The sequence below is a fragment of the Lepisosteus oculatus genome, chromosome 7 (assembly GCF_040954835.1).
Source record: "Lepisosteus oculatus isolate fLepOcu1 chromosome 7, fLepOcu1.hap2, whole genome shotgun sequence".
Taxonomy (NCBI): domain Eukaryota; kingdom Metazoa; phylum Chordata; class Actinopteri; order Semionotiformes; family Lepisosteidae; genus Lepisosteus; species Lepisosteus oculatus.
Window position 1 is genome coordinate 45,096,295 of NC_090702.1, and position 14,808 is coordinate 45,111,102.

Below are 14,808 nucleotides of genomic sequence, written 5' to 3' on the forward strand. Positions count from 1 at the left end.
TACTTCCAGCCGGGTACTCTTTTCCAACAATTTAAGCTCACAGAACTTCACTCTTTATAAATTTATAAATTACTCAAATGAGTGTGGACTGGAGCAATTAGGTACTTCGCTCAAGATAAAAACGGTAGCGTCTGCAGCAGTGACTTGAACCCACAATTTATGAATTAGGAGGCCTTAAACATATCCGCTACGCCTCACTCCATAAGGATTGAAATAAAAAGCGCATTTGCCGTTTTCACTCGGCTGCCCAGCACGTCGCTCCCCCCTCCCTCCTCTGTCGCTGCTGCGCGCCGTGGTCGTGACGCAGTTTCCGCCGACGTGGAGTGGGTGAGTGGCTGGCCAGCAGAGTGACGTGGAACTGTATTCCGGCAGCTCAACTCCTGCTGTTGACTGCAGTTGTCTTTTCGACATCGCCAAAAGAAAGAACAGGGATGATAAAGAAATTCGACAAGAAGGACGAAGAGTCCGGTGAGTTTTGTTTCTGAATGCATTTAGACCTCGTGAGATTTGTGGGAAATTTATCACAGCTGCAAAGACTAGCACATTCCAGGAAGATGTCTCAGGTGGAGAACAGCAGGCCGCAAGACAAACGATCAGGATTTCTTATTTATGTTTTCCCAATCTTTGACTTTAAGTCTAAGATTGAGTGGGCAGTTTTTCCTGCATATACTTCGTGTTACATGCAAACGGTACAATGTCTATCGTGTTTGTTGTACGCGTCTTATGCTTCTGACGTCTGTTTTATACTCAATAAGAACAGGACAGTATAAGTACCCTAAACGCTTGCTCAGTCAGTCAAAATACGAAATAAAGTAACCTGCGAGTGATTGATCTTCCGCTTAACGTGCAGAGTTTGTTGTGTTGCAGTGGTTGTGATCCTTAACGTCCAGAGTGGGCAAAAGTAGTTGACAGTATTTGAAAACATTGAAAATAGGAATAGTATGATGGTGGCTCCATTCTGTTGTATCGGTGTTTTTCTTCAGCTATCGAAGTCTGAATGGATTGCAGAAGTAAGGAATAACGATGTGAAGACTCTGGCATGTTAAAAATGCCGTTTTCTTTTGACATTGTTTTGAAGTTTAGCACTACGCTTTTATGCATACTAAGTGATGGACATTGTGGGTTAATTAATTGATGGCAGTCTCGATTTTGAAATCACATTTTACTTCAATTAACTGTACAGGACCCTACGCATTTAATCGTTGTAGGAAAATAGTTTTTTTTCCAATAAAAGCGAATACGAAATCGGGTTAATTTGGAAAATATTTCTCTGAGTGCTTCTTCTGAGGTTAAGTTGATGTTTTGCAGCGAACAGTACTGCGTGTTTCTTCTGACGCTTAAGTGGTAGAACCCATTTTTAGTAGCAGAAAAAAATCTCAGTAGCTGTACTAACCTTAAACTATTCTAAACTCTTTTAATCTCTTATAATTCATACAGGAAGTGGCTCAAACCCTTTCCAGCATCTGGAGAAGAGTGCTGTGTTACAGGAGGTGCTGATAAATATTTTTCCTTTCTTATGTGGTAGGGGCTACGGGTGGGAGATGCTGGGTGGATATATATACAGTATATATATGTTTATTTCATATATAAAGTTATGCTTTAATATATAGGTGGGGTGCTGCTCTTGTACCCCTGAGCAGGATACTTTGATTTTGGTCAGTGTTCATGAGAATGTGTGAATGGGACTTAACCGGTATAATCAATGGTAAAGACTATAGCCTTTTATTTTGGCTTGAATGTCAACATGTCATTAGGGCATTTCAGTGTATGAAAACCAGTTGAGTGCTATATTTATTATCAATGATCTTAAAACAGTGAAAATGCATTAGCTGTTGGTAAGTTTACATCAATTGATGCTGTGAACATCTTTTCAGAGAACTCAAAACAGAATTTTGCCGATATCTGTTCTTCCCCCTTTCCCTTGAAAATAAAAACAATTTGGTCACTATGTACAGTCTTTTCTGACGTATGATTTGTGGTTTCGTCTATAGGCTCGTATTTTTAACGAGACCCCGATCAACCCCAGAAGATGCCTCCACATCCTCACCAAGATCATTTACCTTCTCAACCAGGTGAGACAGCACTTTGCTATCCTTTTTATTCAAGATGTGAAAAGTGTCAACTGAAAGGTGTCTTTGAATCTGAGATTTTCTTTTGTGTTTTCTAAGGGGGAACATTTTGGAACCACCGAAGCCACGGAAGCTTTCTTTGCGATGACCAGGCTATTCCAGTCCAATGATGTAAATCTGTTTTACAATCAGTATCTACAGGGGCATGTAGTGATAAAAGTGCATAGCGCACAGTACTGTTCAGTCAACCAGTATAGAAATGAATAAACTACATACAGTACATTGCATACTGCATTGTTAAAAATCTTACAATTGAGAATAAGATATGCAGTGAAATTTTTATGTTGAATTATTTTGTTTCAGAATTGGCATGGCGAGTGTAAGGTGTCAGTGCACATGAAATTAAAAGCACACTTTTATGGTAACTTGAAACATTTATAAGAGTTTATTTTTACTACCATTATAAAATGATCTGTTATTTCTTTGTTTAGTTTCTGTGCTTGTTGTATCTTTTTCATCCCCATCATTTTCCATCCGCAGCAAACACTAAGAAGGATGTGTTACCTGACTATTAAAGAGATGGCAAACATCTCGGAGGATGTGATTATTGTAACAAGCAGGTAATGATGACCTCTGAGGTCTGTTTAATTTTTGTCTGGGCAGAGTTTTTATTTCTTCAGCAATAATCGCGCTTGGTTGCAAGCCATAGTCACTGTAGTTTTAGCTCACTAAGCCACACTGCTCATATTATACTATATTGGGTTTAGAAAGGTTTGTCTAGGAACCTTCAGCAGACGTAATGCAAACTTTCACACTGTTCCCCCAAAATGATCTTAGCACACACTTTCATTTTCTTATTCCTATTCTAGGAATATCAATGTGGCATTTTGGTGCATGAAAACCAGCAAGTTTCTTTTCAGTGATATTAAATTGATTTTTACAATGTTTTTCATGCCTCGATCATTTATATTTCTGATTTCATTTTTAACACATATGGGCAGAAATTTGCAAAAAAAAATATTTTTGGTGCAGTGTGGTTTAGATAATTTCTTTTTTTCTTTTCTGTAACTTTGACTCATGTTTGGCAGACTAGATCTTCTGCTAATTGAATATTATGTAATCTGAAGAAAATCAGGAGTAGCTCTGTTGGAGTTTTAGGATCATTGTTACTAAACCTGGCTTAGCAGTTTGCGCCATATCGCCTCTTCTCAGCTGTATGTTTTTGTGATAAGTCGGCTCTATTACCTTGAGTCAGGTTTCCTTGGAGGTGTTTGTGCTGCTTTCTTACACATGTATAGATGCTGTAACTGTATTTCCTTCCAGCCTGACCAAGGACATGACTGGAAAGGAAGATGTCTACAGGGGACCAGCAATCCGGGCTCTGTGCCGGATCACTGATGTGAGTAAATTTCTCGTTAGTTCCATTTTTAAATCCGATCCGTTTGATCTTCAAATAAAAGCTAGAACAGAGGATAGTTTTTATTCACTCAGTTAACATTGTTTTATGGTTTGTACTTGATTTTTGTTAGTAATTGCTTTGCTCTTTAGTTCCAATGGGTTCTTCAGAACTTTCCTTTTGTATCAAATTGATATATGTATAATGCAGATGTGCGGTTGGTTTTTCAGTGGTATGCATGTGCTGTGTTTTGCAGACTACCATGTTACAGGCAATTGAGAGGTACATGAAACAGGCCATTGTGGACAAAGTTCCCAGCGTTTCCAGCTCTGCATTGGTGTCCTCATTGGTAAGAGATTCAGCATTTCACTACATTTAATGTGTCATGCTTTGTTGTATTTAAAATTATTGGCACAAGCCTTCACAACTTTATAGTGTCGATTTGGAGATGTTTATCTGTTAAAGTTAGATTTTGCCTATGGTTATAGTGTGCTGTCACTCCTATTTTTTCCATTTTCTACTTTTACTGTTTTTCTTGACTGGATTCATGCATGTAGTGACTGGAATCACACATTGCATTAATCAGCTCTTGTGCCTGAGTGAAATGTTTCGGGGTTTTTTCCTGCAGCATATGGTGAAGATGAGCTATGATGTGGTGAAGCGATGGGTAAATGAGGCTCAGGAGGCTGCATCTAGTGACAACATCATGGTTCAGGTAATCTGCAGTTTAGACTGCTTTAATTTCGACTCTTGTAATGTAATTTATAAGATAAGACTAAATTGTGCATTATACTACTGACTCCAAAAATAAGCTATAGGAATGAAAAGATGCAAGTGTAAGGATGGTATGAGGTCTTTTAAAACCTGAACTTCGGGGACTATACAGACATTTCCATGTTGTATCTTTTCAGTAAATAGTAGTTTGAATTTCAGAGCCCTTTTTCTCAAAGATCAGATGGGACTGATGCAGGTTGAAAAAGACAGCTTAGCAACAAGTTCATATTTTGGGGGCTATTGTATTATTCGCCTATTGCAATTGCAGGTTTGTCTGCTTCTAAGACACTGTTAAGAGTTTAAATCAGGAATGTGCAAGGTATCAATCAGTAATTCATTGTCAGATGATTTCTGAGCAACTTGCTGAAGGTGAAGTTAAAATCGGTTTTGTCTGAGCAGAGTAGTGCTTCCTGTTTTCGCTGATCTTGGTTAAGATTTTTCTTTAATTAATTATTGATTTGGATTATTTTATGGGGGAAGAAGGCTGTAATGCAATTCACAATTATCTCAGTCAGCTTGGAGAACCCACAGGCACATTTTACCCCTGTTCATACTAATCATCAACATGTCCATGTTTGCTTAAACATATGTCCCACACTGTTCTAAAATAGTTGTTTCTTTTTGATATGGAGCATTGAGACATCTTTAAAATCAATAAAAGTATGCCATGAATGTGCTTTCATTTGTGACCGGTTCCTGACAGCCGTGTATTGTGCTGATAATGTCTGTCAGTCGAAAACGGGGATTAATCAATTATTTTCTTCAATGTAGTACCATGCATTAGGTCTTTTGTACCACCTGAGAAAAAACGACCGTCTTGCTGTATCCAAAATGCTGAACAAATTCACCAAGTCTGGGCTGAAGTCCCCATTTGCTTACTGCATGCTGATCCGTATAGCCAGCCGGCTCCTGGAGGAGGCAGACGGAGGGTGAGTGTTCTTGTATGTTCAGTTGCTCCTTCTGTGTTGCTTTTATTTATGTCCAATTTGTTGATTGTTTTTTCAGGAAAACAAACAATACTACATGGTTCCTTGTAAAAATAAAGGAATGAACTAATGTAAACCATCATCATGGCATGACAGACTTGGTAGCTAAACAAACTGTATAAATCTAACAGTAATATAAAATGGAAAGAAAGGGGTAGAAAAAAAGGAAAACTGGTGTGAAAGAGAGAACTGAAGGGAAAAGAGAAAGTTAGTGGAAGGACAGAAGAGGGTAGCCACAGTCTTCAAGGTCTTTCATATGCCTGGGTCAATCTAAAGTTCTTAAGTTTAAAAAGGGCTGGCAGCATTTCAGTTTATCTTTACCTGGGTCAATGTGTCCAGTTCAATTTTATTTTTATATAGCACCCCTTATAACTAGTCATCATGGAATGTTTTCAGAGTTATTTACACAGACTATACAAATAAACTGCCAAATAATGGTTTTTATTTTATCGCCTTGTCCTTTGGGGGATGCTCTGAAGTCTGTCAACAACATTTCTAAAAAGGTTATGTTCTTTTCATTCCAACCTCGTGTGAATATTTTCTAAAGCATCTTCCTCTATTGTTGTAAAAGCCCTCTTCTTCTCACCCCAACCTAAAGTACCGTGCTGTATTTCCTCTTTCAAAGGCACGACAATCCTTTGTTCGACTTCATCGAGAGCTGCCTGAGGAACAAGCACGAAATGGTGGTTTATGAAGCAGCTTCAGCCATTGTGCACCTGCCCAACTGCACTGCCAGAGAGCTTGCTCCGGCCGTCTCAGGTGAGCTCTGAGATGATCGTATGTAATTAGCCAGCATGCTGGGCCCCACTGCTTCCCCTTAAAATATCAGATCCCTCCATAAAACATCTGCTTGAACTTGTGGAAAGGGCTAGATTGATCTAATTAATCCTTAATTAGATCAATTTAATGCTTACCTGAGGTGAGGAGCTGTTTATAGCCTTAGTAGAGACAGAAATCCCGCTGGAACCCCTTTTTCTTATAGGATGCATGCTTAGTCTTCATTATTTCTTGGATGTTTTATTACAATATTTGTCATCATAGAAATACGTTGCTGGTAGACAGATTGTTTGCATTTTGAATCTTTCTGTACTGTTTGCCGCAGTTTTATTCATGAGATTCAGTCAAGCCACTGATTAAGTGAGTTTGTAGTTTGCAAATCAGTGTTGTAAATTCACTGGGATATGAAAAGCAAAAATCAATCCACTTTTCTAAAATCTTGATAGAGAGATTGGGGGCTAGCCTGAAGAGTTGTAGATTTTTGAACATGAGTTGTTGGTTTAAAACTCGTGTCACCTGTGCTGAATTTGCCATAGAAAAATAAATCCTTGCCTTCTCAGATTTTCAGAAATTATTTTTCTCAACAGGCTCTCTTTTAATGCTTTTAAATTTATTTTTTTAAAACAGTGCTTCAGCTGTTCTGCAGTTCTCCCAAAGCTGCTCTGCGCTATGCAGCTGTCAGAACCCTTAATAAGGTATGAGAACAGACAACTTTGTAGAATAGCATGATTGAAGTTTTATCATAAATATTGACTTTGACAGTTCTACAGCTTGTATATGTGAAGGTTCTTGAAAGATTTCTCGATTGTTCAAAAAACATTATGCAATATAGATATTTAAATCAATCTTAAATGATCCTGAAACTTAACATTGAAAATTTATTTGATTGAAAGCTTGTATTATTTTCACAACTCTTACAAGCGTTTATAGAGTGTTGGGGAAACCTTCAAAAGTCCTTACATCATTTGTTTAAAGAATTTCTTTTAGTTAAGAAGTTGGGGGGAAATGCTTGAAAGAGATAATGTAGTAACTACAAACATACTACATAGGTCAGTGTAAAATTTAAATTTAAAAATTTGTTCCCAACTTCTTGTTTAAGGGATTGCTTTTTTAAAATTAACAAGTAGCTTGGAATTGTAACTGATTACTTTAAAAAATGATTTTCCCCAGCACTGCTACTGTGAAAGCTTTAATGTCCAATATCCATCAAGTGCATCAAGTCATATCACATTACCAGTAAACCTGTTTTGCACAACCTAAATGCAAGATGAAATTTCCAAAACATACCACACTTTGACATTTGCATTTACAATTGATATCTTCATTATTATTATTATTATTATTATTATTACAATAATGTAATAATACAATTATATTATTAAAATGTCAGTGTATTCTACAGTACATTCTTCTACTATACAACTGTAGTTCAAGAAAAGCGATGACAGGTTTTTAGCATCACTAGAACGCTTTCTGACCTGACGAAAAGGATAACACTCCGAACATACAGCAGAAATTATTCCAGAAAATGCACACATGGCCAATGATGTAACTATTTTAAAATTAGAACTAGGCAAAGATGATACACTAGATCTGCGTTGTGGCTACAGAAAGACAGCAGCAACAGAAGATGCAACCTGGATATAACCAGAAATATTCACAGATAATAAAGGACAGTTTATGAAGAGAATAACCGGTTAGTAGAACATGCTGGTCAGCAAAAGGTTAGGTGGTAAAGCTTTAACTGTATTGCGCATGCTATTTTATAAGTGACCGTCATAGAAGGTACCAAGAGGTATTAGGAAGGACCCAGGACATTTCTTAGCAGGCATCTGGGATGAAGATATCATTTAAAAGTGACCCATGGATATGTTTTTTTTTCTTTAGGTTGCAATGAAACATCCTTCAGCAGTCACTGCCTGTAACTTAGACTTGGAGAATCTGATCACTGACTCGAACCGCAGCATTGCAACCCTGGCCATTACCACGCTGCTAAAGACGGGGAGTGAGAGCAGTGTGGATAGGCTCATGAAGCAGATCTCCTCCTTTGTGTCAGAAATATCCGATGAGTTTAAGGTGATTTCATTTAATTTTGTTTCACAGTTTTATTTCAGAGGGAAACTTGACAAGGCATTAAATAACGCTGTCGATGTTTTTTTTTTTTTAGGTTGTAGTGGTGCAAGCTATTAGCGCGCTCTGTCAGAAATATCCACGGAAGCACAGTGTGATGATGAACTTTCTGTCCAACATGCTGAGAGATGATGTAAGTCACACTTAATTCAGGTTTCTTTTTAATCTAGCCCTATATTAGCAGATACTTCCATATTTTCTGTAATCCGGTTACAGTAAGTCTTTTTTTAAGAAACATTTGTGCTGCGTATGTTTTTTACAGGGTGGATTTGATTACAAGCGTGCCATTGTGGACTGTATCATCAGCATCATTGAGGAGAATCCAGAGAGTAAAGAAACTGGTCTGGCTCACCTGTGCGAGTTCATAGAGGACTGTGAGCATACTGTCCTGGCGACCAAGATTCTCCATCTGCTGGGCAAAGAGGGACCCAGGACCCCTACCCCCTCCAAATACATCCGGTTCATCTTTAACAGAGTTGTTCTTGAAAGCGAAGCTGTACGCGCAGGTAAGCAGTGTTCTGGAAAACGTCTGCTGTCAAATAAAGAATAAATAGGGGTTAAATTATGAATCTTCACGACAAACATTAATAGTTTTGAGTTTCAATTCATTTCTTAATCTTCTTAATTTCAGTTCATTCATTCATTTCTTAATACCTAATTGTGCGTGTTCTGTAAAGTTGTGTATTGAGTTTTAATCTGCAGTCTTCCTTTTCCTGTTATAGCTGCCGTGAGCGCTTTGGCCAAGTTTGGTGCTCAGAATGATGACCTGCTCCCCAGTGTCCTTGTGTTATTACAAAGGTGAGGATACAGCTCACTAGTATAGGATCGTATGTTCCTATCACAGCCGAAACGTTGTGTTTTCTCTGTTCTGTTTTCAGCATAGAATAAACCTAGTACTTGTTCCTTTAGGAACATGTGTGTCTGCCTCATCATCCAGAGTTTTGTATTTGTATTTAAATGGAATATTTGCTGTTGCAGATGTATGATGGACAGTGATGACGAGGTTAGGGACAGAGCTACCTTCTACATGAATGTGCTTCAGCAGAAGCAGAAAGCTCTGAATGCTGCGTACATATTCAATGGTAAGGTATTTTTTGTTTACATCCAAAACATTTGTTGTAATTATTACGGTGTTGTAATAGGATGCTTAGCATATGGATGTTACTCAAAAATTGATATTCTTTCATTTTCAAAAAGTGTTTAAAGCCATTTACATGCTCTTGAATAATGCAGTTCTCCTTGGCCACAGATTCTATCTGTATGTGTTTATGTGCAGTGGAGTGGGCTTTTTGTACTCTTGCGTTAGCATCTACAAATTCATCCAGGCTGCAGTGCATCAGCACAGTGCTCATTGCCATTAATGTTTTTTCATGTCTGTCATATATAGTGTCTGGTCGGTACAGTGTCAGTCTATTAAAATGAAGCTATAAGTAGAAGACCATTCTGAAGCTTCTTGACCTTTTATATGTACTTTTTTCCCCACATGCATAAAGCCACATAATTTAAGTTGAATTGTCATGCAAATTGTTGAAACCTGGGATTCTCTCATTTGATGTTCCTGCTGAAATCAAGTAATAAAACAATCCAAGGTATTGTTTTAAGCTCAGTGTTTTTTTCTTTCCCATAAACACACTGCTTTGGAGTTTTATCATGAGAATATTCTAGCGTTTAATTGAATGGATGGCTTAAAGACACATAGTCTTCACTAATTAAAAGGATGAGCAGCTCTCTGTAGTACATGTACGTCTGAAATCTGTTTCTAGGCTTGTCTGTATCTATCCCTGGGCTGGAGAAATCCCTTCATCAGTACACCCTTGAGCCCACGGAGAAACCGTTTGACATGAAAACTGTTCCACTGGCTACAGCGCCAATCACTGAACAGAAAACAGGTAAATGAAACATTCCTCTTGTTGAAGAAACAAACACATCATGTCATACTAATAATATTTGTCAGTAGTTATGAGTGTGGTACTATTAGATTTCATTGTATCCTTAATTGTATTTTGCTTTTAATTTTCGTCTATTATGTTATTGCATCTTTTTAATATGAATAATTTCATTTAGGCCTTGGTGTTCATGTTTAGGCCTTGGTTTTCATACATTTGTTTTTTTAATTATTTCTTTAGAAATCGCTCCTGTGGTTACCAGTAAATTGCCAGAAAAGGTGGCTCCTTCCCGTCAAGATATATACCAAGGTATGAGCATTGCTAGATTTCTAAAATTCAAAGACTCAAAATGTTTTGTGGCATTTTAGTTGATGAAACCATCGTGTTTTACGTGTTTGTCGTTTCCCAGAACAACTGGCCGCTATTCCCGAGTTTAAAGGCCTCGGTCCTCTGTTCAAGTCCTCTGAGCCGGTTCAGCTGACGGAGGCCGAGACGGAATACGTGGTTCGCTGCATCAAGCACACCTTCACAAATCACATGGTGTTCCAGGTGGGTCTGCCGGTGCCTTCAGAGACACCGCTCCCAAACTGAATGGAGATGCATTGTTCTCCAAGTAGCATGTAATTTTTTTTTTCTTTGCTTGTGAATGAATTGTTTAAAAATTAACTATATTGGTAACCACAAAGGAACATGCATTGCAGCCTCAACATAACCTGCTTTGTCATGCTGCTAAGTAATGTACAGTGCTACCGATGGTTTTTCATCCAGTCATTTCCAGATCTGTTGAACAGCAATATGCACATTGGCCACAGATAGATATATGAAAAAATGTGCTCGCAGTCAGTTGAACTGTTACTGCTGTAGTCAGAGCTCATAAACAGTATATCTGTTTTTTAACCACTTCATCCAATTCGGGGTTGTTGGGAAGCCGGAGCCTATACCAGCAAGCAACTGGTGCAGGGCGTTGTACACCGTGCATGAGACAGCTGTCCATCATAAGGCATGCACACTTTCACACCAGGGCTTTTTTTCCCAGAAGCCAATTAACCTCCCAGTACAGTACGTCTTTAGAGTGTGGGAGAAAGCTGAAGCACGTGGAGGAAACCGTGCAAACATGTGGAGAACGTACAAACTCCACACAGATAGCACCCCAGGTCTAGCATAGAACACAGGGCAGCAATGATAACCACTGCACCACCTGTAAACAACACATTATTATGTTGAATAATTCCAATTTGTTGTCATGTTTTAAATTTGAAATATATTTTAGTATTTTACAGTATAGCATGAACTGATTTTTGAATATTATTTGAAGTACCAGTTAATCATAGTACCGTCTTGTACACAGGCTGGACTGCTTGACGTTCCCAGTGAAAGATGCCATCTTACTTTACTGTGCTGCTTTGCACAAGCAGATCTGTTTTAACGCATTTAGCATGGTAACAACGTCTCACTGCCTGAGAATTATACCTTCCTTTAGCTCTAACCACCCTATTACTCAAGTTTGTCAGGGAAGTAAAAATGGTATTCAAATTTATCAAAAGTATTTGAATACAAATTTTGTCTGTAGTGCCTTTAATTTTCATATTTCAGAATCCTAATTTTTCATGTGCTGTTTTTTTCCTTAAAGTTTGATTGCACAAACACTCTGAATGACCAGCTCCTGCAGAAGGTTGTGGTTCAGATGGAGCCTTCAGAAGCTTATGAAGTAGTGCATTACGTGCCAGCACCTAATCTTCCTTACAGCCAGCCTGGGTCGTGCTACACTCTCGTCAGACTTCCAGATGATGATCCTACTGCAGGTACGAGCTTAATATTCTTATCAAGGATATGGGTACATTTTTCTTACTTTTTCTTACTTACTTTCTGCTACTGTATGCACTACTTCTATACACTACTACAGCAGTAAAGTGCATTTTAATACAAGAAATTAACCTGTCGGTGATATATAAGCCTTCTTTTTTGGTAATATTTTAATTGTGCTTTAAGCTTTTACATGCTGTAAATTTTAAGTCTTCTGAACTTCACACTTTCTCATTCAAATGAGAAAACATTCTTCCTCTAATCTTTTTCTTGTGTCCTCTTTCATCTTTTAGTCTCTTGCACATTCAGCTGCACAATGAAGTATTTGGTACGAGACTGTGATCCAAACACCGGGGAACCAGATGATGACGGTTATGACGATGAATATGTGGTAAGTGATATTTCTCATTTCTCAAGTCCGTGCTGGGTTAGTTTTGTTCAGATAAATATTTCTCCTTTTTGTGTCGGCTGCTATCTGCTGTTTTTCCAGCATAATACTTATGCAGCATATATGTGCTACACAATAATAGTATAAATTATTGCGCATAAAGCATCTGAATTTTAATTCATTTTTTGTAGTATACTTCGTGTTGGGGAATATATGAAAACAGAGAGCTCTTGAGTGAAAGATCTGTTGTTTGTCCTTTTGAAACCAGATACAAAATACAGATTTATTGAATTGAACTGAAGTGATTATGTTTTTTGTTGCTGGTAGCTGGAAGACTTGGAAGTGACTGTCGCTGACCACATTCAAAAAGTCCTCAAACCAAACTTTGGAGCCGCCTGGGAAGAAGTAGGAGATGATTTTGAAAAAGAAGAAACATTTGCTCTTGCCTCTGTCAGAACCCTTGAAGGTAACCCTTAACACACTTGACTTTTCTACTTTATTTAGAAACGGAGATTTTAACATGTGACAGCCTGTGTGCATTGTATTCCCAGGAACTATAAAACATATGATTAATCTGAAAAAAGCTGAAGGATGTCCGTCTCTTAATATACAGTGCATCTGCTGAAATGTGATGACTTGTAAAAGGTGTGACTTATTCAACCTGAATAAATACTCACTGGAGTTCAGACAAATCCAAATTTGTCGTTGTTGACTTTTCTGTCTTGCATTTCAGAGGCTGTCAATAACATCATTAGCTTCCTGGGGATGCAGCCATGTGAGAGGTCAGACAAGGTTCCTGAGAACAAAAACTCACATGTTCTGTTCCTGGCAGGTAAGAGATATGATTTTAGGGTCTTAAGCTGTGGCTTCATTGAAAATCTTTTGAATGCAGTGTTCTGTTTGTAAGATTTCCAGGGGAACTATTACCATAAATAAAACTTCTGACTACCTCAAAGGTTCTACAACTATCTTGCTTTCTGTAGCCTGAACAGTTGAGTACAGAATTGATTTAAAACATTTTGCACATTTCAGTATGCTTTTGTATTAACTGTCATTTTTTACATATTGTTGCAGTGACTGAATGCAACTTAGAGCTCAGTATTATTGACAGGACTTTCTACAACGTCTCTGTCTTGCCTTGCAGGCGTTTTCAGAGGCGGTCACGACTTGCTGGTGCGTTCAAGGCTTGCCCTGGCAGATGGTGTAACTATGCAGGTTACAGTACGTAGCAAAGAAGAGACACCGGTTGATGTTATTCTAGCTTCTGTGGGTTAAGTCCCTTTGGCACAGGGTAGTATGCACGTTTCAGATAAAAAGAAATACCAAGACATTAAGGAAAAGCAAGCCCTTATGCTAAAATAAACAATCATGGTTTCTTTCATGTTTTCCTTTGTCTGAATTGTTTTTTAGAGACTACAATGCAAGTTTCAACTAGAATGTTAACCTGCACAGCATATTAAATAACTCTTTTGGGCCAAATTGATATGAAGTCTTTTGCTTTAAAATTGATAGAACATTAGGAAAATGTTTAAAATATGCCGAGGCCTTTTTGGATTAACACAAACACCATTATCTATCATCAGCACAAACTATCATCTGTACAAGTACAAGCAGTCCAAATAATAAATCTACTCAATCTGACATCCCAGCCACCTTCCTAAAAACAATATTTACAGATTTAAATGGGTCTTTTATTAAGGACCAGATGTTTATCATTAGTGTAATCTTTATCTGTAATAGAACATTTACACAAATGTGTTTGCATTCAAGAATCATCTTGAGAGCTTCTCCTGTCTATATATGAAAACTGTAATTGTTGAATGCTGTGGCGATCTTTAATTTCCTTGCTAAAATATTTGTCCTTACTCTGCTTTTCTTAATAAATTGTAATATGGGACCACTTAAGTCTTTGTTGCAGTAATGTCTCATGATAGTGGATGGGTAACACCATAAAGTTATGTGTGGATTATTCATCTTTTTTTTAATGTCTTAAAATATGTAAATACATGTAACATTTTGTCTAATGGCCTGAAATCAAGATGCATTAAATCAGATTTTACCTTTATACATTTATACATTGTATTACACAACCTCCAAGCGGGGAAAAATGCTTTTGTAATTACAAATGAAAACCTAGAAAAAAGGGTTGGATAAGTCTACACACCCCTGAATTAGTACTGGGTGGATGCAGCTTTTGCTTGAATTATAGCCACAATGCCGTTTGGCTAGGTCTGTTTCAACATAGCACACCTAGATCTGTCAATGTTTGCCCATTCCTCCTTACAGAACTGTTCAAGCTAAGTCAAAGTGCAAGGCGGCCGCTGGTGAACTACTGTACAACCTTCCAAGTAATTCCACAGGTTTTCAATTGGTTTGATGTCAGGGCTCTGAGCACTCGAGAAAGTTTACCTTTTTGTTGTTCATCAACTCCACTGTGGCTTTGGGTGTGTTTCAGCTCATTGTGGAAGGTGAAAGTCCGTCCCAGGTTCAGTTTTCTTGCGGAAGGCACCAGGTTTTCCTCAAGGGCTTTCTATACTTTGCTCGATCTATTTTTCCCTTCTATCCTGACTAGTGTTTCAGTCTCTGATGAGATTTTTGC

At 37.9% G+C, this 14,808-nt stretch overlaps 1 protein-coding gene across 1 annotated transcript; it reads left to right on the forward strand.

Moving 5' to 3' along the window:
- The first annotated feature begins 319 nt into the window (after positions 1-319).
- copg2 (COPI coat complex subunit gamma 2) lies at positions 320-14,114 on the forward strand. Its single transcript, XM_006633278.3, has 24 exons — positions 320-468; positions 1,438-1,490; positions 1,992-2,072; positions 2,169-2,240; positions 2,610-2,689; positions 3,393-3,468; positions 3,722-3,814; positions 4,094-4,180; positions 5,011-5,168; positions 5,851-5,984; positions 6,630-6,697; positions 7,890-8,078; positions 8,170-8,265; positions 8,395-8,638; positions 8,855-8,930; positions 9,111-9,214; positions 9,896-10,021; positions 10,259-10,327; positions 10,428-10,567; positions 11,649-11,820; positions 12,115-12,212; positions 12,537-12,675; positions 12,943-13,041; positions 13,354-14,114. The coding sequence occupies exons 1-24, from the start codon at positions 432-434 to the stop codon at positions 13,482-13,484; spliced, it is 2,622 nt and encodes an 873-aa protein (XP_006633341.1). The 5' UTR covers positions 320-431; the 3' UTR covers positions 13,485-14,114.
- The last annotated feature ends 694 nt before the right edge of the window (positions 14,115-14,808 follow it).